The sequence below is a fragment of the Silurus meridionalis genome, chromosome 20, assembly GCF_014805685.1.
Source record: "Silurus meridionalis isolate SWU-2019-XX chromosome 20, ASM1480568v1, whole genome shotgun sequence".
Taxonomy (NCBI): domain Eukaryota; kingdom Metazoa; phylum Chordata; class Actinopteri; order Siluriformes; family Siluridae; genus Silurus; species Silurus meridionalis.
The window spans coordinates 3142732-3169286 of NC_060903.1; the positions used below are offsets into that span (position 1 = coordinate 3142732).

Consider the following 26555-nt stretch of genomic DNA (forward strand, 5'->3'; position numbering starts at 1 on the left):
ACTTCTTGAGGCAGGTATGGTCTTGGTCTATTTATCTAGCCAAGGTAAACCAAGACCATGTCTGCCTCAAGAAGTAAAAATCCTGTAAGTTCTTCTCAAAAAGCCATTTATTTTCCACAGTTCTTATTCACAGGATTTTGGAGACCATTGCTTTTTTACCCAATAACTTTCTTCTGCCGCCAGGAATTCGAGGCTTTTCGAAAAAAAAACATTGTGGTGTCAGATAACAGACATAAAGTCCAGCATCAGATTACAGTCAATCAGCTTCTGGAGAATAATACCTACAGATGATGGCTGCTTGTGATATTGTGATATTTTTACGAAAATTTCATGGCCTGCGTTTTTTTTAATAATTGTGGTCATAATTTGTTTGGATTAAACTGCAGGAAGTCAGCAGCCTTTAGAACTCAAGAGCAGCACTGCAGTAGACTTGAGTAGTGCACACAAAAGCAGTTCTAAACTCTGTTTCCATGAGGAACTTTGCAGTGTCTCTCGGACACCCGCATCGTCATGCACAATTAGCTAATGCGTAACATTTTAGATGCGGGTTAATGGGGCTGAGAGTATAGCAGCCGTGCCGCCTTGATTAATAATGCATGCGGATGATCAGCGTTGCTGTGATCACTGTGGAAATTCAGATGAAGCACTGGCGAGGTCAAGTTCAGCACGATGGAGTGAGGGAGTGGCACAAGGAAATAGATAGATAGAGAGTGTTCTTAGTAGATAGGCAGGAGGAGTGAAAGAGTAATTCAGGTCACTTGAGGAGAGAAAGAGGGTGAGAGAATAGATGGATAGAGTGTGTGTATTATGGGGATTCTGACAGAGTGAAACAGAGAGAACAGAGACTTCAGGCAGTGAGCAAGAAGGTGCAGACTAAATCGTGAACATTATGAATTGGGCTCTGAACATTTCGTTATGGGTTAATATTTCATCAGGTTATGGGAGTATTGAGCAAAGGTGGAAAAAGTACTGACTACACTTTTTTTACTCAAGTGAAAGTGAAGAAGTTTGGGCTCTGAAATGTACTTAAGTAAAAAGTAGCCATTACTACGACCTGTTTAAGGGTCACGCTGGTAACGAAACCTCACATCATATTAATATTAGGTCTGTCAATCGAATAAATATTTAATCGTGATTAATCGTTTTTAATTCTCTAATCAACTTGGCATGGACAAGTATTGATGCTTTATGAAAATGTGTTAATTATTAGTGAAACCAAACTCAACATAGAGCATGAAGACCAAATATTATTGTAAATGTTTTAAAGAAATGATGGTGTTTTAAATGACGTAAATCATCAGATCACGATTTGATATGTTTCCACACAGACGTTAATGAGGTGATACCAGAGCACCTGTACCTCTTCTTACCTCTATACGTAATACGGAAGCAAAGAATCTATGTTTTTGATCCGAATTATTTGGATTATTTAAAAGTAGACATTTCATGATTTCTATTCATGTATTTATTATGTCTGTGAGGTCAGTTTTCACTGAGATTCAGGTTGTTTTATTGATGTGTCTGTGAAGAGAGAAGACAGAGATGACAGAGAGCGCCCCCTGTCTGTCGACCCTTTACAGATTCGAATGATGTATTTGCTATTATCTGTACGATCAAAAAAACAAAGAGTAATTTAAGTTCGTTTTAGCGTTACGAGGAAAAAAAAGCATAAAACGCATCGGTGTGTTTGTCGACCCCAGACGGTTAATTCCCCAGATTTTTGTGCTAATCCAATTAAACTTGCTTCGGTGCCATCTCTTGTGTCTATAATCCTGATCTGAAACTCATTCGTATCTTCAATATATAGAATGCACGATCCTAATTCCAGTTGCTAACTTTTTACCCTCTTGTCACAATGTAATGATCTGTAAAGCGTTTTAGGAGGACGTATTCTTCTCCTCACCATCATGAATATTGAATGAGATACTGCATTTTCAGGGAAAGAGGGAAATTACAGCACTTTTTACCTGCAGGAATTGGAGCGACGCAAGTCAGGGGGGCGAAGACCCACGACAGAAGAGCGCAGCTTAATGAACGCTGACATTTCTATTTAGTGTTTGCCCCTGTGGCATTTCACAGTTTAAATGAAAAGTGAAAAAAAGACAAAAAAAGCAGAATGTTCTCTCTGAGGTCAAATTTTGGAATTCTGTGCCAAAGTTTGAGCAGCTGCAGGGTTTCGGAAGGGTGAGAGAGTGTGTGTGTGTGTGTATGAGAGAGAGTGTATGTGTGTTTGTTTATGAGAGAGAGTGTATGTGTGTATAGTGATGAAAGCAGTTGCAATACAATGTTGTGTATCCAATTTCTTATTTTTACGCTCTGAAAGCTGTCTGACGATGAGCTGATGTGTATGACATTCCGCTGCAACTATAACATGATTTGCTTAAAGTTTCTATTAATATTTTCAACAAAAGGATCCAAATTGAAATGAGTTTGTTTGAGTAATTTCTTGGACGGTGCTGTATTTTTAGGGGGCCATGCACTGAAGACTTGTAGGCTTTTGTAAGGCCCAAGACAAAAGGCCCTATTGTTATTCTACCTTTCCTTCTTCTTCCTCCTTCTTTTCTTCTAGCTAGGGTGTCTATGGAAGCCTATAGAATTGTCTGTTAAAAAAAATGGGGAAATTTGGCAGACTGATTGAGTGCTGTCAATGGTTCGGGGTCACCATTAGGTCAAATTTATCTAGAGTATCTACATTTGATAGGTAGTGCCGGTCCCAAGCCCGGATAAATTGGGAGGGTTGCGTTAGGAAGGGCATCCAGCGTAAAAACGTGCCAAAACAAACATGCAGATCACGAATACGGATTATCCGCTGTGGCGGCCCCTAATGGGAGAAGCCGAAAGAATGTTTATCTACATTTTATAGGTCAGGCATGTCTGAGTCCCTAATTAGATTTGTTTTGCCATCCTGGATTTTCTTCCAAAATTGATAAGAATTTGACAATGGTCTGATGAATCTGACAACAAAACCATGTTTTCAACATTTTATGATAATGCTAGTAAAGGTCAACCTATTCATAGGCTTTGCAAATTATTCTGCACTGATTTCTGATTGCTGGAACTATCAGGCAGGTATCTGCAAAAAATCTCTACCAATAGTTTTTCTGGGTTGCGTTATACAGAACGAAAAGCGACCTCTAGAGGGAAATCACTGATGCCATGCACTGTTTATTAAGGTGTCTTTTTTGGATATATACATTTTGGATTACTGTTACTTTTCATTTTAAATGCATGTCTTTTATTTTTTTAAATATTTATCAATACAATTTATATATTTATATTTAATTTATTTTTAAATATTTTTTTTATTAAGTACTGTTTTATTTATTTTTTAAACAAGTTCAATACTATTTTAAATGGATTGTTATTTGTTTTTTTTTCAAACCAGTATCCATTTAAAAACTATCGTTTGATTAACTGGTAAAAATCGCCGACCTCTAAGCGCCTCCCACTGGTCAAAAGTTACAAAAATTGCTTAATATGCTTATATCTAACTGCTATTATTACCACTTCATCTCCAAATTTCATCCAGTCTTCACCAGGGTTGGCTTGTGTCATCTAAACACCATGCTCCCCATTTGTTCATCTAGAACGTTCCATCTACCATTAAAGAATTCCACTACTGTCCATGGTCAAAACATTTATATTATGAGAGAACTTACAAATCACTCTGGAATCCCTGTGTCTAAAGTTACCGCCCTGCTTTCAGTGAATACTCATAGTTTGGGTTCTTGGTCCATCAAACTGCTGCTTGCAGCTATAGTTTCTATTTGTCTATTCTGGTTGTGTGTCACGCTGATGCGATTGGCATGACATTTTCCCCCCACTTAAACTAGGAGACCAAAACCTGTTCCAGCATGACTGTGCACAAAGCCAGTTCCATTGAGAAATTATTTTATTGGTTGGAAGTGTTTGGAAGATCTCCTGCTAGAGAGCTCTAACACTACTGAACACCTTTGGGATGAATGTGAACCCCAGGCCTTCTCACCACACCAACATAAGTACCTGACTTTACTAAATCCCTTGAATCTCCACAAATCTCCACAAAATCTAGTGGAACGTCTTCCCAGAAGAGTAGAGGTTATTATAACAGCAAATGGGCACTAAATGTGGAAAATGATGTTCAAAAAGCGCATACGAATCTTATAGTCAAGTTTCCACAAATATAGTGTAGTTTAAATAGAAATAGACGAATATGTCGATGAAAGATGTTTCAACCAAAACTGACAGGAAAAAACAAGAACGCTTCACTAATGACTAAATGAAGGGATGAACTGCCCTCTCTTTTCCCAATACCGTAATTCCATATCAGTGCAGCCACATCAGGAAAATCACGTTGAGGATAAAGTAAAGTTATTCTGGGAACACATGCAGCCTCTCTGCCTGAGGATCTGTGTCAGACTCAGCTCCTGGGACTCGTCCATGTTCTGAACCGATGGGCTTCTCCCATTTCGGCAAGGTTTAACCTGCCTTGCACCAAGCCCTGGGATCAGGAAACTGTGCCACTGCAGACGAACGGATAGCGGCTGAGCTTCCATCCAATTTTTTTTTTTTATTCTCTTTTGAATGAACAGCAGTTAAAAAAACAGTGCAAAGACTTATAGTGTGAATATTCTGTATAACAATATATATAACATCATATTTAATGTTATACTAAGAATAACATTATATTTAACATTATAAATTATGCATATTAGGTGAAATGCTAAGAAAAAACAACATGGCCAAAAGTTGGACATTCATCCTGGTCACGTTTTTTTTCAACGAAAAGCTCTACAAAAAAACACATTTGAACAGATGATGAATTTGACTTGATTTAGACTTGACAGTTTTTTGGGGGCGGAGAGTATATATTGCACAATAGTAAAAGAGTGTGTAAAAAAGTGAGTACACCCTAAGAGATAACAGCTGTATGTCATGTAACTGTGCAAAGTCACATGTCCTGATCAAGTTTATGATTTTATCTGCTTGACTGGACCATACAAATTTGTGTATCTTGTATTAGAGCAGTTAAAATTTGCTGCTTTGAGTCCAATTCTCTCATACTGACCACTGGATGTTCAACATGCACCTCATGGCAAAGAACTCTGAGGATTAAGAATTGTTGCTCTCCACAAAGACGCCTCGGCTATAAGAAGATCAGTAACCCCCTGAAACAGGGTCATGCAGAGGTTTTCCAAGACTGGTTCCATTTGGAACGGACCTCAAATGGTCGATTTAAAAAGTTTAGTCCGTTAGGTGCAGAAGCTGACTTCATAAAACAGACGCATGAGTGCTGCCAGCGTTGCTTTAGAGGTTGAAGAAGTGGAAGGTCCTCTTGTCAGTGCTCAGATCATACGCCGTCAATTTGTATTTGCCTGTCCAGAAGCCTCTTCTGAAGCTGGCTCACGAGAAAGTCTGCAAACAGTTTGTAGTCTGAAGATAAACTTGTTTGGCTCAGATGGTGTCCAGCATGTGTGGAGACACCCTGATAAATAGCACCAAGAAAATAGTATTTTGCCTACAGTCAAGCATGGTGGTGGTAGCATCATGGTCTGGGGCTGCATGAGTGCTGTTGGTACTGGGAAGCTGTTTATTGAGGGAAACATAAATTCCAACATGTACTGTGACATTCTGAACATCCCTTCGTTCAGAAACTCAGTTGAACGGCAGTTTTCCAACATAATAATTACCCCAAACACACCGCCAAGATGACAACTGCCAAGTAGGTCTCCAGACCTGAAACCTATTGAGCACCTGTGGGGCATCCAGCAGTTTCATGATGTCTTAATGGAGGAGTGGGAGAGGATCAGCAACAACCTGTTCAGCTCTGGTGAATTCCATGACCAAGAGGATTGAGGCAGTGCTGGATAACGATGATGCTCACAAAAAATATACAATTTGGACACCGTTTTGACATGTTAGGGTGTACTGACCCTTGTTGCCAGCTACTTAGACTTAGAGTTATTTAGAGGAAAACTCACTTAAACACAGACATTGAGGCAAATTCGTTTTTTTATGACAGGATTATTTTGCGCTTTATGTTCAGCTTCAAAAATGTCTCTTAAATGGTAAAAAACTTTGCATATTGAGGGAGTGAATGAATGAAAAATGAAAGAAATTAAGACATTTGTTTAATTTAATGATGAAATAAGTGGAACACATAAACACATTAGCCAAAGTGGGTCTAACAAATTAAAACTATTTAATGTTTGTATTGAGTATTGATTGGATAAACAAATCAACCACTTTGCTGGATAGACATTTAGGCTTCAACCCTCCAGCTGAAGACCTCTGTTTAAAACACACTATATGAACAAAAGTATTGGGACACCTGACCTTTTCAGTCACATGTGGCTCCTCCCCAAACAAAGTTGGAGGCCTCATCAAGTGCTTATCTCTTCTAAACCATGCTAGTCCAGTGACTTCATGCTAACACAGCTGTGGAAATGGACAGCATCTCTGGCATTCAGCCATCCCAACTTCCACCTTTCCAGTAATCCGATGCTGACTTCCATCGTCCAGGAAAGCTTTCTGCTGACCTTTTATCGTTAATCAATACGGTATTTCACTTTATAAACCCCTCTGCTTTAGCCAGTGGACAGAGAATCCCCTATTCTTTCCACACTCTTTGCAGTGGAGGCTGATTTCAGTACCTGCACCGCCTCTGGAGAAGCCCTGCGGCATGATGGGTTGACATGAGATGGATGATTGCAACTCGAGAGAGTTTCCATGCCTTAATCGCCGTTTGTGTTTACAGGGCAACTTTCAATCTCACACTGAAGAGGGTGAATTGTGTTCTTTTGTGGGTTTAAAATTCAGACAAAAATTCTACTGATGGTTTAGAAGTGACATCATTTCCTGGAGAATGTACTGTAGAGAATTTCACATGCTTACATAATTCAGTTATTTCTCGGTCTCAATAAATGAAGGCAGACAAGAAGTAAAGTAAAGAAAAAGAAGATAAAAATAATGCAAAATAAATTGAATTTCAATCGGAAATCCAACAGTTTTACCCTGATAGAAGACAAAAATGTAAAACACACACACACACACACACACACACACACACACACACACACACACACACACACACAAATACTGTTCACATAAAGGCTAACAAAACACTAAATACTAAATAATTAGCTTAAAACAATAAAACAAATGATGCAATTTGACTTTATACAAATTTGAATTTACAGTTTTATTTTGTGGTGTATTATTATTATTATTATTATTATTATTTTTTTTTTTTTTTTTGATGAAATGACGAATGAAAATGATTTTTTTTTTACATTTTTATTTTCACTTTTTTATTTTGAATGACTGAGAGCATATTTTGCATAGTTTGCTTTTGACAAAAAAATAAAAATAAAAAAAGGAAAAAAAAAAGAATTAGAAAACAAAAACTGAAAACCTCAAAATGAATAAATACAAATTTCTGGCACAAAAAATAAATAAATAAAAACATCCAAGATTTCCAGAGCAACACATTTAGCATTCTTCAAAAAACATATGCTAATTTTATTTTGTGGAGTCCACAAACTTTTGTCCATATAAGATCATAGATCTTCTCATAGATTTGAAGGTCCTGATTTCAAATTTCCGCCACACCAAGCTGCCACTCCTGGGCCTCTGAGCAAGGACCCCTTAACTTAATAGCTGTTCAGATGTATGTGTATGAATGACATACTTTGGTCGATATGTTCTGAGCATATTTCCTTAACCTTGGGATACCCCCAACCAAAATCGTTGTATTGGTCAATCTCAGGAACACATGTAGTTAAACAGGAATATAAATTATATGGAGCCCCAAAGTGGAAAGAAAACCTGAGAGAACCTGAAAGAAAGGTAAGAAACCGAATGGAAAGAAAGAAAACCTTTTACACTCTATAATAAGATGTCTATTATACTCCGCTTCTCCTCTGATGGCTTTCCGTTAACCCAACATTAAAACTTTAATCACTGGATCGTGCTTGAGCCCAAAGGTGCTCTGAGTCAACACGAGCGATTAGGTGTATAGTCAGAGCTGCTCATTACAGCACAAGAATCAACAGCTACGATTTTGTATTAACAAGCTGACAGAGACGGGGGACGAAGCCCTGCTGGGCTGCCTTTTGTTCTCGTCGTTCTCCACACCGTGTCTGCTTGTAGATTCAGTGAAAACTGAGGGGTGACATTGGGGGACGTTCAAAGACTGGACGATGCACACGGAGGGTCTTTGTGTATGTGTGAGTGTGTGAGTGCAAGAGAGAGAGTGGAATTGTTTTTTTGTTTTTTTTGTGATGCTTCTCAATCAAAGTGACAAGCTCAATCTTCTGACCTGAAACTAGAGGATGTTCACTTTCAGTGAAAGGAGTTTGATTCGAATCTACTGCGTAGTGTTTGCGTTTCTGAAAATAGTTTTCGTGGTTGTAATGTAATGGACAGATAAAGCAAGTAACAGCATGGGTTTTATTGTGTTTATTAAGCTATCATGTGTATTCCGGATCGACTCAAATGTACTGTGCGGTGTTCACTTTTCGAAACGTTGTTTTGTTGTAAATGAAGAGGTGAAGTCAATAATGAAATGAATTTGTATTTACTGATCTGTAAAGTGTTTGTTTGCTTGTTTCCAATGAAATTCTGCAAGATCTTTCCATCATTTTAGATCAATTTGACTCTACTGTGCAGTGTTCTTTTTTCAAAACATCGTTTTGGTTGTTAATGTAAAGATGACGCTAGTAACACTATAGATGTGTATTTATTGTATATAATTTGTTTGTTTGCTTGTTTGTTTTGAATGAAATTCTACAAGATCTTTCCATCATTTTGGACCGATTTGAATCTACTGTGCAGTGTTCACTTTTCCTAAACGTCATTGTTAATGTAACGAACAGATGAAGTGAATTAGTAATTATCATTAATTTCATATAATTATATTTATTAAGCTATAATGTGTTTGTTTGCTTCTATTGAAATGCTGCATGATCTTTCTGGCATTTTGGACGGATTTGAATCTACTGTGAAGTGTTCATTTTTCCTAAACATCATTTTCATTGCTAATGAAAAAGCAGATGAAGTGAATAAGTAATCATCATCAGCATATAATTGTATAAATTTCAGCTATAAAGTGTTTGTTTGTTTGTTTGTTTCACAGTTCTGCAATATCTTTCCTTCACTTTGGATTGACTCGTATCTACATTGCAGTGTTCACCTTTCCATATGTTCCATATATTTATATTTTTCAATAGATTATAGATTATAGAATAGAATAGATTGTGTAATAATATGTTTGTTGCTTGCGTGTGTACAAGGCAATTCAAGTCTTGGATGTGTTTCTACTTCTGTATATACTCTGCCCCTGAATCACTTTCTGTTTCAAAACTAACCACCCAGAAACCTCATACATAATTAAGACATTAAATAAAACATATATTGGGGCATGTGTGAGTGTGAGTGTGTATGCATAAAGTGTATGTTTTTCGCTCTATGCTCATGGCTCCGAGCGATCCGAGGCCTTTGTTCAGCTCCATCCATCTGACAAAGGATTGTGCGAGCGAGAGATGGGGGAGGGTCAGTGTGGCATGTGGGTCTAGGAATTAGGGTGGCAGGTGCCTTCGATGCTCTCAATGAGCTTCCTGATTTGCATCACAAAACACACAAGCTGTAATCTCTGTGTGGAGTCACACGGGGCTGATGGGAGAGTGAGATCCTTTTAATATGGTTAATGGGTATTGTTTTGGTCAGTCATAATGCGGACTAAACCTTTCACAGTTATATACGCGTTCCAACTTTCCCCATGAGTATGTGAAGAAAAAAAAGATCCCACAGGAGCCTCTAATGTAGGTCTTGGAGCTATTTATTGTCTCTGGCTTTTGTTTTTAGGGGTTGAACTTTGACTTGAGTAAGATGCTTCAATATGTACATTTATGTGTCATTTTGAGCGTCATTTGAGCAATAGAAATTTTTCACCTGAGACTAATAATAAAGCTCAAAACAATGATCTAAGCGACTCATCCGGATGCAGGATACTCAAAACCTCGCTTTTATACCAGACACTGAAAATAAAACACTACAAAAAAAAAACTCAATTCACTGGACTTTCGAAACATAGTCGGGATTGTATATTGAGACCGGTTCTGTAAATAAATAATGAATATATACAGTAGGAAACACAAAACTCAAAAGCAGATGTATGGATGTTATGTAAGGCTCTGAACTACTTAAAAATAGATTTTGCAGACTGCGGGTCACCTCTAAGTCAGAACTTCACTCATGAGGCGGATAAGTTTTAGGACAGTGTGCTGATTTCAGTGTGTAATGCCCTCCTGGAAATCAGAATTTGTCATGAAAGCAGAGGTTCCAGATTAGGTCCAGGTCAGGGTTATTTCATTTGTCTATTTCACTTGTTCATCTATCTATCTATCTATCTATCTATCTATCTATCTATCTATCTATCTATCTATCTATCTATCTATCTATCTATCTATTTTACATCCTGAATGTGTTAAAATAGTTTGAAGCCTCCAAAAATGCATGCCTTTTATGCACCAGGAACACGTCCTTCTTATATTATTTCCTAATCACGTGACCTGGCTCAGGTGCGCTTTGCAGATAGAATGAATATATATGACACGTCTCTGACTCTGACGTCTCCGAAAAAAGTCCCCGAGGACATGGAAACATCGGCAGCCTCCCCACATCCCTGTCTGATTTATTAATGATTCCAATATTTCTAAGAAACAGCCCACGGTGAACTTGTGAGCATTACTATTCAAACCGATTTAAATTGCTTACAAGGACATCAACCCATGTGCTGTTTGAAATGGAAGAGGTAGAGTATAAAATAAAATATAATACATTGGGACGAGGCTCAACCTCGTAATTTCAGGCGATCGTTAAACTTTTCTAAGCTTCGTGTGGATAAAGGATTGCATGACAAGCAATATTTGGGATGGAAGCAGAGCTTGTATGCGAGGAATACACTGGAGGATGAAATTGGGAATTTATAATTGTATAGATGAGGATTTTGCTCAGGTCCTGCTCTATTCTAGATTTAATACTGACATATTTGGGTTTCTGATCAAATAAAGGTACTTCCATTTTGCTTGGAAATGTTCCTATCGAAATATAAAAAAAAAAAAAATTATATACAAAAGTACACTAAAGAACATATTCACAACTATGTGATCTTAATGGTAGCAACAGCGACTATTTTTATTTTTTATAAATAAACACATTTTTAAATATGATTTTTTTTCTAAAAGAGTACTATTATTATTATTAGCATTTTTTTCATTTATTATTATTAGCATTTTTTTATTTGTTTGTTCCTCTTACACACAGTTCTTATGCAACCCTTAGAAACTCGCAAGGTCCTGAGTACTTTTAGCACTTCTACCAATTTCATACTCCATCAAAATCAAGTCCATTACATTTATTCAACTCCAGTAATCCACAGCCATACAGTGTTTGCACCAGTTTACTATTTAGGTAGAGAAATTCTTTGTCTTTTTCTTTGTAATTAGTTTTGTTGTGCGGATTCATTTGCTTGCATTTTCTCCCCAAAAGAGATTTGCATTTATGGTTTTATTCTAGTGCAAGACTGGAAGTGCACAATGCATGCAACAAATAAACAAATAAATAAATAACCTAAACCAGCACTGCTATAGCAATGTGCACGTGCAATGTGCGGAAGGTTTCCGAGCTCTGCGTTATATTAAATAGGGTACTCACGGGATTCAGCGCGCGCCACGTCGTTCTTCAAAAGCACGTTCAGCATCCATAGGAGGAGTAAAATCTCCACTGAGATAAACCTCCGCATCCTCACATCCATCCTGATGTAAACAAAGAGACCTTCTTTTTCTTCTTCTGCTTCTCCTTCTTTTTCTGCAAGGATGGTATCCCACCCCTCCCTTCCTCCAAAAGAGGTCCCACAACAATGTGAAGGTCCTTTATTATTTTGCGGGTTGAGTAATAATCTATAAAATGCTGCCTCTGATGCTGATGCTTGGGATGCTCCTGCTGTTCCACGCGCGCAATACCACATCCGGTGTTTTCTAACGCATCATCCAGCCACGACGGCACGCGCACACGGCAGGACGTCGCGTCGTGTCTCGTAGCATCGTCGCTTCCTCGTGCCGTTTGCTCGCCCACTCGCTTTGCATGGCCAAGACCGCCGACATCCAGACCCTCACCAACACCAGCACAATCGGCTTGGTCGCTGTCTAGTGCTGAAATGAACAAGGGGCTCGTATCCACCCCCTATCTCCCCCTGCTATTGGTAGAGTCCACCATAAACACGCATAAGGACGTAGCGACGCGGGCGAAGGAAATAACTTGAAATAGGGGTGCTTTTACAGACTGTCCGACTCTTAATAAGACATGAGCGATTGAGCGAAACAAAAACAAGACTTTAACACGCTCACACTGACTTTTCTGGGTGGTTTTTAGTGCCTCATAGTGGTGTAGTCCAAAATGTGATGTAAAGAAGTTTACTGTAGCCTTTGGTTTCCCAACTAGATGTTTCCTGAATGTTCTGAGAATGAAGCCTTGGACTAACATGGGGATGTTCCCATAATTTTTAGGAACATTTATATAATATACGTTTCTGGGGAACTGTGCATTAACAGGGGACAGTTCAGAAAATGTTCCACCATTCTTCTGGTCCTCAAGAACCTTGCATTTACCAAACATTGACATGGGAGAATATTTTGTTGTTGGACTATGTTGCTTTTTACCTGTGAGTAACTAGAATTATTTATATTATAGACAGGAAACAAACAATATTTTGGAAAAAGTCGTTAAATTGAGTATTATCGCTCTGACAGATTTTTCCCAAATTCAGATTCAGGACATATGGTCGCTTTGAGGATGGATTGGACTGTAGTTAATGTCAACAGTCTCCTACACTGACTCAGGACTACAGTTCGCTTATGATCATCAACACTGTACCCCGCAACATTGTATATCTGCTTCAAATGGACATTCGGTGCAACCCAGATGGTTATACTAGGAGTCTGATTCCTCTCAAGGTTTCTTCCTTATGCCATCTCGGGGAGTTTTTCCTTGCCACAGTTGCTCATCAGGGACAAACTTACTTACAAGGAACATATTTACTTTTAATCACCACATTATCTGTGTAAAGCTGCTTTGAGACAATGTTCATTGTTCAAAGCGCTATACAAATAAAAATGAATTGAATTGAATATAATCCATTTCCTTGTTTGTTGTTTTTGCCAGACAACAAAAAAGGACAGAAAGCCAAATGTATAAATATCTACTGTATGGCTGCTATGAAAATCTAACCTGAGCTATATCTTTTGCAAAGTTTGATATTTTTACCTGCAGAGGTAAGCAAATGATTCCAATGAGAAGAAAAGCCACTGATCTCTTGTATGCAGTCGCTTGTGACATGAGGGTTAGAGAGAAAACTGAATGGAGGAGCAAAAAGAAGAAACAGATTTGTACGAAGGACTTAGAGACCCTAAGGCCTGTAGAGACACAGTATCTATTGATTTTGCCCGGTCTTTGGCGCCCCTTGTGGTCTATAACGAAGTAACAATGAGAAAATCCACAAATCAAACAGATTTTGGAAAACTGACTTTTCCAGACGTTCCTGGTTCAGTCCCAAACTGTTACCACAAAGTTGGAGGCATAGTGCAACTTTTATAGGATGTCTCTTGATGCATGAGTATAAAACGTCCCCTTAATTTAAACTAGGAGACCCAAATCCAGCATGACAGTGCCCCTGTGCATTGTGAAAGCCAGCTCCATGAAGAGATGCTCCACATGGGTTGGAAGTGTGGGGAAGATCTTGAGTGGCCTGCTAGAGAGCTCAAACCCTATTAAACACCTTTGGGGTATGTGTGTGTGTGTGTATGAGCACAAACATCTCCACATGCACACTTGTGCCAGAAGAGTGGAGGTTATTATAAGAGCAAACAGGCACTGATTGTTTAATGGGATGTCCAGAAAGAAACACATATGAATCTAATGGTCAGGTGTCCACAAACTCCACAGAATGAAACTTGTTATATAACTATTAGAAGAACTTTTGAATATGCATGCTTGAGCAATGAAGTGAATAAAAAGTGACCTTCGGCTTTCAGATGTTCGTCAAACCCTGAATTCCTGCCAGGCATCTGATGCTGCTACCTGTGCAACCACATGCTGACTGGTGAGAAAGCACGTTCCTTTGTGTGTGTGTGTGTGTGTGTTGTTCTAATCTCGAATGTTGATCTCTCACGTGTGCACATGGTCATATAAAAGTCGAGTGTCGGGAGTCAGGCGCGCAGCAGATCTCTCATTTCTTCTTCATAAAATCACACGACCATCATGTCGACCATCTCGTCCACCATCTCGTCCTACCGAAAGCGGTTCGGCCAGGATGGCAGGTCAGCGGGGCGCCGCTTGGGGGGCCCGCAAGGCGCGCGCTCCGACGCGCCGGCGACGCTCGGCACGACCAGCACCGGCACCAACACCAAGACCCCAGGAGCGTGGAGCGGAAGCGGCGCCGCACCGCCGGCATACACCGCCAACCTGTCCGGTCCCGTGAGCGCGGACACGACTAGGAAGGCGCCCACGCAGTCGATCAACGACCGCTTCGTCAGCTACATCGAGAAGGTGCGCGTGCTCGAGCAGCGCAACGAGGCACTGCGCGAGGAGCTCGAGCACTGGCGCGGCGGCGGGGTCGGTGGATGCACCGGGACCACGCGCCTGGCCGTGGTGTACGCGCACGAGGTGAACGAGCTGCGGCGCCACGTGGACCAGCTGACCAGCGAGAAGGCGCGTGCCGAGGTGCAGCGGGACAACTTGCTTGTTGACATGGAGCGGATCCGCTCAAAGTGCGTGCAACCTGTGTTTATTTTAATCATTTATATATATATTTTTACATTTTAAAATTACTATATAACTACAATATTAATTTGCTCAATATGCTCAAAGCATGCACTTCATATATTTTTTAAAAATCTATAAAAAAGGATAACATAATAATAATTATGTTGTTGTTATTATTATTATTATTATTATTATTATTATTATTATTATTATTATATAAAAATAAAATTCATTATAATATATTATTTTTATGACATTTTTGCAGGAAGTCAAATGTAAACATTTAGGGGCAAATAAATAGGTTTACAGGTTTAAAATTATATTTTCACATCACTTTTGGAAAGGTTAAAAGAATCTAGATTTCTTCATCTGCTCCTTTTCTTCATCATTGCCACTGTTATCATTGTTTTATATGATGATGATGATGATGATGTTTTTATGATGACTCCTTCCTCTCCTCTAATGGCTCTCTAATGGCTTTCCCCCCATGTTTTCATTACTTCAGGTTGCAGGAGGAGATTCTCCAAAGAGAGCAAGCCGAGAGAAGCACGCAGAACTTCAGACAGGTATGGTCCTGTGAGGAGATAAGAGATATGAGGTTGGCGTTGTGGAGAAGCTCTGTTCTTTCTTGTACACGGACAGGTCCTAAAGTATTAAGATAGTTACACATTTTGGTCATACAGCCACTGTAAAGATAAATATTGCTAAAAATGTTTTAACATTTAAATATACAATTGAATGAATTCAATAAAAGTATATTATATGGTCCTTCCATTTCCACAGGCTCAAAAGTAAATGGACAAACCGACCTAATTATCAATATAAGAATAATTTCTGATTCTTGGATGCAAATTCGTTGCACTGAAGTCTACAGCCGATGCACATGGGTTTATATGCTGAGCTTTCTCTTGAGTTTTTTGTTGTTGTTTTACTACCATCTTGAATTGCTGATGTTGTTTAGGGGTCTTTATAGCATCTGTATTTTAAGTTCAGTTAGTTTAAGGTCAGGTGACTGACTCAGCCTTTCAAGAATGTTTTATTTATTTGCCTTCAAAAATTCCTTGGGTTGCTTTTGCCATATGCTTCGGTTCATTAACTTGCTTTACAGCAGCAGCACCGTACTATCGGTTTTGCAACACACAGCTGAAACCACGGTCACAATTTCAGCCAGACTTTCAGCAAAACGGGATGCTGCGACATCGCTGTAATCAGTGTTTTCTTTATATTGTACCATAATTTAGTGATCTTCTGTTGGACATTCTTTTTCACATGATACAAATTCATTTATCATTATACATCGAACAAACTTGAATCTGTGCAGAAAGTAGAGCTTTATACGCTTTAAAATTAATTCTATCAGCACTTTGCATCATCAGCAAACACCAGTGAACCAGTTCCATTGGTAACTATCCAGGTCCATGCAAAAACACTGCGTTCAGAGATAGATGTTGTATTGAGCTCTTCCTTTCCTTCTCCATATTTTTTCCTTGTTATAAATGTAGTTCAATTTGGCTTTGCCCAAATAATCTCGGACCAGTCGAATCTGACCTTTCTTTTAGAGTGCTACCCAGCGGTTTACAAATTGATGTGTATTTACATGAAGAAGCCTCTCTTGATTATAGACTTCTGAATTCTGAGATCATCCAATTGAACTGTCGTCCACGGTCCTCCATGGGTTGTTGCTTAGCTCGCCAATACACTCCTTATTTCTAAGAATGTACCAAATTGTTAATTTGGCCACTCCAGAAAAATTTGTTTTGTTTTGTTTTTTCAGCCTAATGATGGCCTCCCTCATTTGCATCCACCCGTCTATGGACTGCATCGTGAGCTCCCATGAGCAGCTATCAAACTCATCACTCAACTCATTCACATCTTTTCATCTCCAGAAATTTTGAATGAAATAAGGAGAAGACTGGTCACATCTAGCCATGGTTGTCAGTCAAGTGTCCAGTTACTTTTGAGCTTGTGAAATGTGACTATGGGTGTAATTTTTAAACTATTAATCGAATAAGTTTTTGCAGTGGTTACGCCCGTGATAAATGGACGGCACCCCAAAAATGCTTTCTTTTTATTGTTTAAGCTGTAAATCATCCCCCCACACGCTTTAAACACACACAGAAAACATTTGCAAAAATATAGCGGGATGAATTTTGTGTGAATTCGTAGAAAAACAGTACACTGTATCACATTTATATTGAGTATATTCAGTATTTTAATTATACAGTACTGTACTGTAATAACATTTTGCTTCATTTTAAAAATTAATTATTATATTTTTTATTAATAAATATCGTTCTTTCAATGTAAAACTGCTTAAAAACAATTCCCTATAAGTTTTTTGGTTGAATTACTGTTTTATAATATTATACCTCTATATCTCTTGATACAACATCACAACGCATTCAAAAGTCTACACTTCGTTTCAAATGCGTCGTGTCGGCGTTTCCATTGTTTTCAATACATGTTGTGTACGGCTTCATGTAGGATGTTTAGACAAGAGCATTTCTCTGGTCGAAAGGGCAGCAAAGAGATTTCTTCTCAAATGTATGAAGAACACTTAGAAGAATCCACTGAAGAAACATTTTTACATAGAATAGACGGTTTTCCGCTTAAACAAAATAGAGAGGAATGGATGAAGAAACTCTATATTTTTGTCTCTGTAAAACACTTGAAACTGTATGTTATTATTACACTCTAAAATAAAGTAAGGAATAAAATGCTTGTTGTGATTTTCCAATAAGATGCAAAGTGCTTGGTTCTCATACGTACAACATAGTAATCATGTTAAGTCATTACCTTATAAATATATCATATATTTTATAGGTTTATAGTTACATTTAGTGGTGTGGAACATCCCCCATAACAAGTTCCTGTTATGTTACAGACAGTTGTTCCCTCACCAGCATGTGTCTTTTTTCCTGCCTTGAATGAAATGTGATTATCAGGCTTTTGGGTATTGCTCAGCTGTTTTGGTGGGAAAAGGCAACGTAATATATGTGTGTTTACGTGTGGGAAGGGAACCGGTAGGATAATCCATAAGTTTCAAAATATAACTTAATAACCAAATGTAAATATCAAATTAAACATACAATATAGACAAAAGTTTGACACATACTTTTTGAACATACTGTTCCACATTTAGGCCCGTTTCCTTCTCTAATAACCTCCACTCTTCTGAGATGTTGTTCCACATGATTTTGGAGTGTGTTTGTGGAGATTTATGGAGATTGTGGAGACCTGGGGTGCAGTCAGCATTCAAGTTCATCCCATAGGTGTTTAATAGGGTTGGCCTTCAACTTTGTAGTAACAGTTTGGGGATGGGAAGAACGACATATGAGTGGAAAAGTCCCAATCCTATATATTTTTTTTAAATAACTACTTGATAGATTTTGACTCAGTAATTAAAAAAAATGATTATACAATATTTAAGGCTTTTTTATTATATTTTTAATGTATCATTGTAAATTTTATTATAATCTTTTCAATTTATTTATTTATAGTATATATAAAATACCAATTTTCTTTTCATGAAAATGTTAAAACATTCCAACAATTATTGAAAAATCCATTATTTTCTCAGTAATAAAAAAACATTGCAAAATGAATAATAGTATTTTAGTACTTCTAAATGGATTACATTTGAGATTAATGAGATTATTTCCTCAGTACAAACTTTAATGTACTACGCTAATGTACACAGAGGGGGAAAAAAACCTAAATGATACAGAGATGATTCTCAGGCTGTTAATACGTGATCATCTGTTAGCGATTTAGAGATCGTGAGATAAGTTTCTGCAGCTGTAAGTGGAATAATGAGGCATCATTAAAAAACTGAGACAACTGTATGTGAAACTCATCCTGGTCTCTGTAGTGACACAAACAGATTAAACAGGATAAACATCTACTGTGTGAGTTTATATTTTTAATTTAAGTTTCATGCACTAATGAGCAACCAGGATGTTCTGATACAACTACACTTCATTACTGCGCTAAAATTACTACTGCAACAGGTTTACTTTATTACATTATTATTAAAATATGTGCTGAACATCCCATTCCACATTTAGTCCACGTTTGATTGTATAATAAGCTCCAGTCTACTGGGAAGATGTTCCACTAGATTTTAGCATGTGCTTGTGGATATTTGTGCTTAATTCAGCCACAAGGGTACTGATGTAGGTGAGGATGAGGAGACCTGGGGTGCAGTCATATCGAATAAGGTTGAGGTCAAAGCTCTATAGCAGGCCAGTCAAGATCTTCCACACACTACCAGTCCATTCCAAAAAATGTTGATCTTGTTGAATTAGGAATAATGTGTTAGCTAGCTAGTTCAGTTTTGTTTTGATTGCTAATATGCCTAATATTTATTTTACTACAGTTAATAAGCATTAGTAAGACAAGGCAAGGTTAGGGTTTAGATTTGCTAGCATGTAGCATAAATAATAACCAGAATAATTAGCATAACAATATAGCATAATTAATAACCAGACATAACTCGTTTTGTGGAAATTTTTAAATCTTAAATGTAACAAGAAATGTATTGAAAGTACAGTGTGGTAAAAATGGTACATGCTTTTCTGGGAAAACAACTAAGTAACTATGCAGTGTGATGGACAGTGTCTCACAATCTTATTGCTAATTATTTTCTGTGTGTGTGTCTGCATGGCAGGATGTGGACAATGCTGCTCTTGCTCGAGTGGACCTAGAGAGGAAAGTGGAGTCTCTTCAGGAGGACATTTTGTTCCTCAAGAAGCTTCATGAAGAGGTCTGAGAGTCATTTCTACTCTGTACTTCATTACTGTTTGAGACTTTTAGTGCTCTGTTACTGTGTCCTCCGTTACTGCATCTTCTGTTACTGTATCCTATCTGTTTTTTTAACTGTATCTTCTTTTACTGCATTTTCTCTTACTGCTAATACTGCGTCTTCTGTTACTGCGCCTTTTGTTACTGCATCTTCTGTAATTGCATCTTCTGTTACTCCGTCTTCTGTTACTGCGTCTTCCGTTACTGTATCCTCTGTAACTGCATCTTCTGTTACTCCGTCTTCTGTTACTGCGTCTTCCGTTACTGTATCCTCTGTAACTGCATCTTCTGTTACTCCGTCTTCTGTTACTGCATCTTCCGTTACTGTATCCTCTATTACTGTTACCTGGTCCTTTGTTACTGCATCTTCTGTTACTCTGTTACTGAGTCTTCCGTTACTGTATCCTCTGTTACTGCGTCTTCCGTTACTGCATCTTCCATTACTGCGTCTTCCATTACTGCGTTTTCTGTTACTGGGTCTTCCGTTACTGTATCCTCTGTTACTGCATTTTCTGTTACTGCGTCTGCTGTTACTGCGTCTTGTTACTGGGTCTTCCGTTACTGTATCCTTTGTTACTCCGTCTTCTGTTACTGTATTCTCTGTTACTGCATCTTATGTTACTGTATCCTCTGTAACTGCATCCTCTCTTACTGTATCCTTTGTTACTGTATCCTTTGTTACTGTTACCTGGTAATTTGTTACTGCATCTTCTGTTACTCTGTTACTGTGTCTTCTGTTACTGCTACCATGTCCTGGTTAACAAGTGTTCTGTTAATACGCCTTCTTTCACTGTTACTGCACCCGCTTTTACTGTCACTGCATCCTCCATTACTGTTACAACCATCCTCTGTTACTGTTTTTGTATCCTTTGTTACTTGTTCTGTGTCCTAAATTACTGTTTTCTGCTACTCTGTCCTCTGTTACTGTTACTCTTTTGTCTTTTAGAGTTCCTGAAATGTTTGTTGCTGATACTGTATACTCCTCTACAGGTACTGCTTCCTCTTTTGTATTAATTTCAATCTTCTTTCTTTCTTTTCTCTCTTATACTTGTATCTAATTTCTTTTACTTTTGTTGATCTATTTTTACTCTATCTCCCTCTTTCTCTCTCTCAGTTTTTTCGCCTTTCTTTCCATCTTCGGCCTTCTTTCCCTGTTCCATCATTTTCCTCGCCCTCTATTTTCACCACTTCCTTTTGTTGTTTTTCCATACAGGAGCTAAGAGAGGTTCGGGCTCAAACCCAGCAGCAGCAGGTGTGTGTGGATTTGAATGTGGTCCAGCCTGACCTGACCTCTGCCCTCAGGGAAATCCGTGTGCAGTATGAGAATCTGGCCTCCAAGAATGCTCATGAGTCTGTGGACTGGTACAACACCAAGGTGCTCATCAGGCGACGTTTTCTGGTTTATGCTTCTCGCTTTAATCTCCACACTGATCGTGCCATCATGGTGGAACTTCCTGCTTTTAATTTCATTTTTTGGAAAACCTCCCGGTCTCTGTCCTCTTGATCTCTGTCGTATTCGCTCATACTCTTGCTTGCATTACTTAGCAAACGTGATTTCAAGGAATAATTTGGTGATAAAATATTACACTTGTCTTCAGTGATCATGCTGCAGTGATTTCTAAATAATGGCATCATTTTCGCCTGATTTCTGTCTCATTTGATGCCATGGCTTTTTGTACCTTTTTGTCATGGCTTATGTACCTCCTTATTGTTATATGGATTTGCAGTTCACTAATCTCATGGAGGCCGCAAACAGAAATAAAGAAACCCTGCGGGCGGCCAAGCAGGAGGTCATGGAGTGCCGGCACCAGGTGCAGACTCTTACCTGTGACATAGACGCCCTCAAGGGGACAGTAAGTGAAGTGCATGTTATATTATATGAACTGTATAGTGTTTTATATATAAAAATATATTAAAATAAATATATTTTTATATATAATATTTTTGTAACAGTGCGATCCCTTTGCATTTGTTTATTCAGTATTGATCTTAAATTATGTTTTATTTCATATGTGTTAGAAAATAGTGTTAGAAAATTAAAAAATATAAAATCAACCCCCGTCCCCCATGTCACTTTTTAACAAGTAGGGCATGAGGTTTCATTTTTTTATTTTATAAAAAAAAAAAAAATTCCCCTGATTATCTTGAACTTTCCATATTTTTCAGATGTACTTTCTTTTTCCACATGACCAATTTGTTTCCGATTTTATTTACATAGGGGTCGTGTGGTTTCATTTTTCAGTGTTATTTATTTCCCCACTATTCCTTTTTTTCTCACGCTATTTTTTTTACATGTAGGGCATGTGCTGTCATTTTCCAGACATTGTTTATTCCCGTCTTCAATTTTCCCCCATCATTTTTTTAACCCGTAGGCCATGTGGTTTCATTTTTCAAAAGTTTTTTTTCATTTTTCCATATGATTAAAATATTTCGCTCAGGACTGGTCCTTAATGAACTTTTTTTAAATTGTCCAAAGGTAACAGAAGAATATTAGAGCATCATAAGTATTTTTTTTACACATTTCACACAATTTATTTATTCACATGTTTTAGGTGTTTATATATCACATGGTTAATGATAACGATTATGAGCACTTGGAGATTACGTGTTTTCTTGGGTTTCTGTACACTTTCAGGGTATATCAGGGGATGTTTCACTAGATTTTGTGGAGATTTGTGCACATTCATACACAAGGGTATTAGTTAAGTCAGTTAGTGATGTAGGTGAGGTGAGGAGGCCTGGAGTACAGACACATTTATCTGAGAAGTATTCAGTAGTGTTTGCTGGTCTCCTAAAAGAAAGCCAGGCATTTATACATTTGCATGCTTCCAACATTGTGACAACAGTTTTGGGAAGAACGTCTTTAGGTTACGAACGTAACCCTAGTTCCCAGAGGGAACGAGACGTTGCGTCGAAACGCTTCCTCCCAGGAGGGGTCTCCGCTCGCAGGCAGGCTGAACCCTGGTTCACCCCTGCCCGGAGTTGTGGAAGCTGTGGCTGTGGCCCCTGAGCGTTTCGACGGAGCTCGAGTTCCCGAAGGGGAACTACATATAGCTGGAAAGGTCAATTGTCCCGATACTTTTGTCTATATAGTATGTATATACCCCCTGTTTTTGATTCTCAGTCTCTAAGTATTAAATAATGTCTTGTAGAACGAGGCTCTGGGGCGACAGATAAAAGAAATGGAGGAGAACTTTGCTCTGGACTCCTCCAGTTATCAGGCCACCATCAGCCGTCTGGAGGAGAACATCCTGAACCTGAAAGGTGAGATAGATCAACACCTGCGTGAGTACCAGGACCTCCTCAACATCAAGATTGCACAGGACATCGAGATCGCCACCTACAGGAAGCTTCTGGAAGGCGAGGAGACCTGGTAAGTCATTAAACCCAACACATTTACACTTTTGGGGAAAAAAGATTTTCACCTCAGTAAACCTGTATAATCACATTCATTGGATGACTGAGACATATGCAATATTATATAATCTCTTGATTACATTTTTTGACCCTATTAATGAGGAAGGATGAGATTTTTCTTTTCTTAAAAAAATATCTTAACGAGTTATTCAGATTAGGGCTGGGCGTTATTATGATTATAAAATCTCTATCCTGATTAATCGTGTAACAATAAGATGGAAGCAGTTGATTTAAAGTTTGTGTTTTATACTTAATCTTTTTATTTATTTTTTAATTATTATTTATTTATTTTTACACATTTTTTCTGTATGGCTTTTTCACTTTTAAATGGAAAGAAATGATCAATAGAAATGCAATTTTTGTTTATGTAGAAAAAAAAGAAAAGAAAGAAAATCCATTATTTTTGTATACTTTGAATAAAAAAAAATAGACCAGTTCTATATAGCCACTTAAAATATATATATATATAATATGCATATCATATAAATATCTTTAAAATAAGTGATTATAGTCACATGGACACTTTTCCTAACTCAGATTGATTACAGTGAATCTAATAAGATGAATCAGTCTCTTTTTTTTTTTTCAACACCATATTCTCTTTATTCTAGGTTGCCAAAACCTGACAGGTGAGTGTTTCAATTCTTTCTTGCTTCCTCCAGTTTATGGGCTCCATATATCTTTGTATTTGCTTCTCTTTCTGTCCATAGTTGCTCTCTCTTTTTTAGTATTTCAGTGTAATTAATATAATATATATATATATATATATATATAAGATTCTATAGTAGCTATTACGTGAAAAGTCAACTCTTGAAGTCGATGTATTGAAAGCAGGAAAAATGGGCAAGTGTAAAGATCTGATTTACGGTAATAAGATCCAAAATTCTGATGGCTAGATGACTGGGTCAGAGGATCTTAAAGACGCACCAGGTATTGTGCGGTGTTCCTAGTATTCAGTGGTTAGTACCTGCCAAAAGTGGGACAACTACTGAACCTGTAACAGTGACATGGGCATTCGATGCTAATTGCTTTGTGTGGGGAGTGACGGCTGGCTTGTCAGGTCCAATCTCTTGAAGGACCTACTCTAGAACTAATTCCTGAAAAAGTTCATGCTGGTTAAGAAATTTGGAGAATGACAGCTTGCTGTATATTGAGCTATGAGAGCATGTAGACCATTGGGCAATGGAAGAAGGTTGGTGAGGCATATTTTCTTGTACTTCGTGTGGACAAGATGCACCGGAATCAGTGTGATGCTCTGGAAAATGACATGTAACACCTGGCTAAATACTGCCACAGACCAAATACACTGCTTCATGGAAACAGTATTCCCTTATACACAGCAGTGTCCTGTTCCAGCAGAATAATTCTTCCTGCAAATACACTCAAAAATTGCTGAGGGATGGTTTAAGGAACATGAGTTCAAGTTCAAGGTGGCCTAGTTCAAGTCCAGCCCATAGAGGCCCCACAGGGCTAAAATGATTCACTTGCCAACGTTTTGGTGCCAGATTTCACAGCATACCTTCAGAAGTAGTGTGGAGAGGGTTTAGAGCTGTTTCAATGACATAACGGGGATCTACACAATATAAGGAAAGGGATTAATGTAATGGCTGAGTGCTGTATTTAAGCATAATTCTCCATTTTGGATCCATCGCAGACCCTGTGCTGGAGCCCAGAACCACCACAAAGGTTCTCATCAAGAACACTGAGACGACAAATGGAGAGGTACCATTAAAAGCTCTTATTCTTATCAGTCACATTTTGGTCATTCTCACTGTATGAGAAAAGGTGAGCTATGAGAATGATATGGTGAGAATTCTTGCTTGTAGCTGATGAAAAATTCCTCAGAGGTTTTAATACAGAATTGAGATATAACCACTAGGGGGTAAAGGTGTATTTTTTTTACTTGTCACATGTACCTTACCGCACAGTCACATTTTTTCTTTGCATATCCCAGCGATGTTAGGAAGCTGGGGTAAAGGTGCAGGGTTAAGGGCCTTGCTCAAGGGCCCAAGAGTGGCAGCTTTGTAATGCTTGAACCATTTTTCATTTATCGTTTTTTTTAAGCTTCAAGCAAGAAACAAATTGTATCATTTTTCTTAGGTTAAACTTGAGTTTTTCTTAGGTTTAAAAACAGCTCAATGCACGTGAAAAGTGTCTATATGTGTAACACTTGGGACTTGAGTGTGTGCTGTTCTAGAGACTAATATCACAGCAATATGACATGAATGTATCATACACACACCTTCTCTCTTTTTGTGTTCTCTTTCTCTTTTTTTGGTGTAAGAATTTGCATGCTTGGTAATCTTTTGAGAGAGAAAAAAAAGAGAAAACTCTTTGATCGGAAAACTGTTTCAAAGCTCCGATAAGTGGAGACTTGTCATGTTTTTATGAAAATCGGAATAAAAAGTAAATTATTCTATTAGACAAAGCTCTGACACTGGAGACTCCTTCCAGTCATGTCACCATATCAACAATTCCACACCTTTTTTTAAACAAAATGTGTATTCATCATGCACACTTTACCGACCAATCAGAATGGAGAAACTTGACAGCTCTGTGGTTTAAATCTTAGTAGCCATTTCATGCATTTCTCAAAACCCTCTGTGTTACACTTGTTTGCTTATAGGTGATTAATGACTCTTCTAAGAACGACAGTAACGGAGTAACCTGCCTCGTCACCTTGCTTCAGTTACCACCTCGTCCAAACGCACAACACACAACACAACACAACACAACACAACACAACACGCATCACCAGTCCCTGCGAGGCTTGCAGAAATAACCGCCATCCCTCGGCTACTTTCCAGTGCCTTTTCCACTCAGGACCTGACTGAGATCTTTCTATAGAAATAAAGGCTACAGTAATATTCACTTTATTTTGCTATCAATGTTCATCTATTTGGAAGATCCTCTTCAGCTTTAAATTCCACACTCTTCATTTTTTATTATAAGTTTATAGTAATAACTGAATTGCTCCATGTTGTTTTGCCGTGTAGTTACTGAGCATAATCATTAAATATTTGATTTGAAATGAATGTTGGATGTGTATAAGCCATTTAAAAATATGGGTTAAAATATTAATAATGCAAATAAAAAAATGAGGTGAAAATGAGTATAATGATGGATCATGAGTCTCTTATTGTTCTTGACTTCTTGCACCAGTAAATGATTTGGAGCTCTTAGATGTGTTTTATTTATTTGATGTAGATTATTTATTACTATGTAATTGTGTGTGTGTGTGTGTGTGTGTGTGTGTGTGTGTGTGTGTGTGTGTGTGTGTGTGAGAGCCTTTACAGATATGGCTGGAACAGAAAGAAAGAATTTTCAATTCCAGATATATTGGCACTGTTGTGAATATATATACAATAACTATAACAAAAGTATACTTTACATACAAATATATGTATTTATAATAGAACAATTATATTAGGAATATGAATATACATGAAGAGTGGAAGAAATGTCTACATTAAGACAAAGAATTTGACTCAAGAGATAAGACCTAAGCATCTAATCACACACACACACACACACAC

General features: G+C 38.0%; 2 protein-coding genes across 2 annotated transcripts in view; one reads left to right on the top strand and one right to left on the bottom strand.

Moving 5' to 3' along the window:
* Window positions 1-12191, bottom strand: part of cntnap2b (contactin associated protein 2b) — a 48221-nt gene extending 36030 nt beyond the window's left edge. Inside the window, exon 1 of the mRNA XM_046877220.1 lies at window positions 11695-12191. Within this exon, the coding sequence (XP_046733176.1) occupies window positions 11695-12007 (313 nt within the window). The 5' untranslated portion in view covers window positions 12008-12191. The remainder of the gene's footprint in view (window positions 1-11694) is intronic.
* Window positions 12192-14090: 1899 nt separating this feature from the next.
* On the top strand, window positions 14091-26132 carry viml (vimentin like). The gene is made up of 9 exons (XM_046876042.1): window positions 14091-14804; window positions 15305-15365; window positions 19469-19564; window positions 20816-20977; window positions 21330-21455; window positions 22755-22975; window positions 23631-23648; window positions 24674-24741; window positions 25646-26132. Exons 1-8 carry the CDS (start codon window positions 14296-14298, stop codon window positions 24723-24725), a joined length of 1245 nt encoding a protein of 414 aa, XP_046731998.1. The 5' UTR covers window positions 14091-14295; the 3' UTR covers window positions 24726-24741; window positions 25646-26132.
* Window positions 26133-26555: the final 423 nt, after the last annotated feature.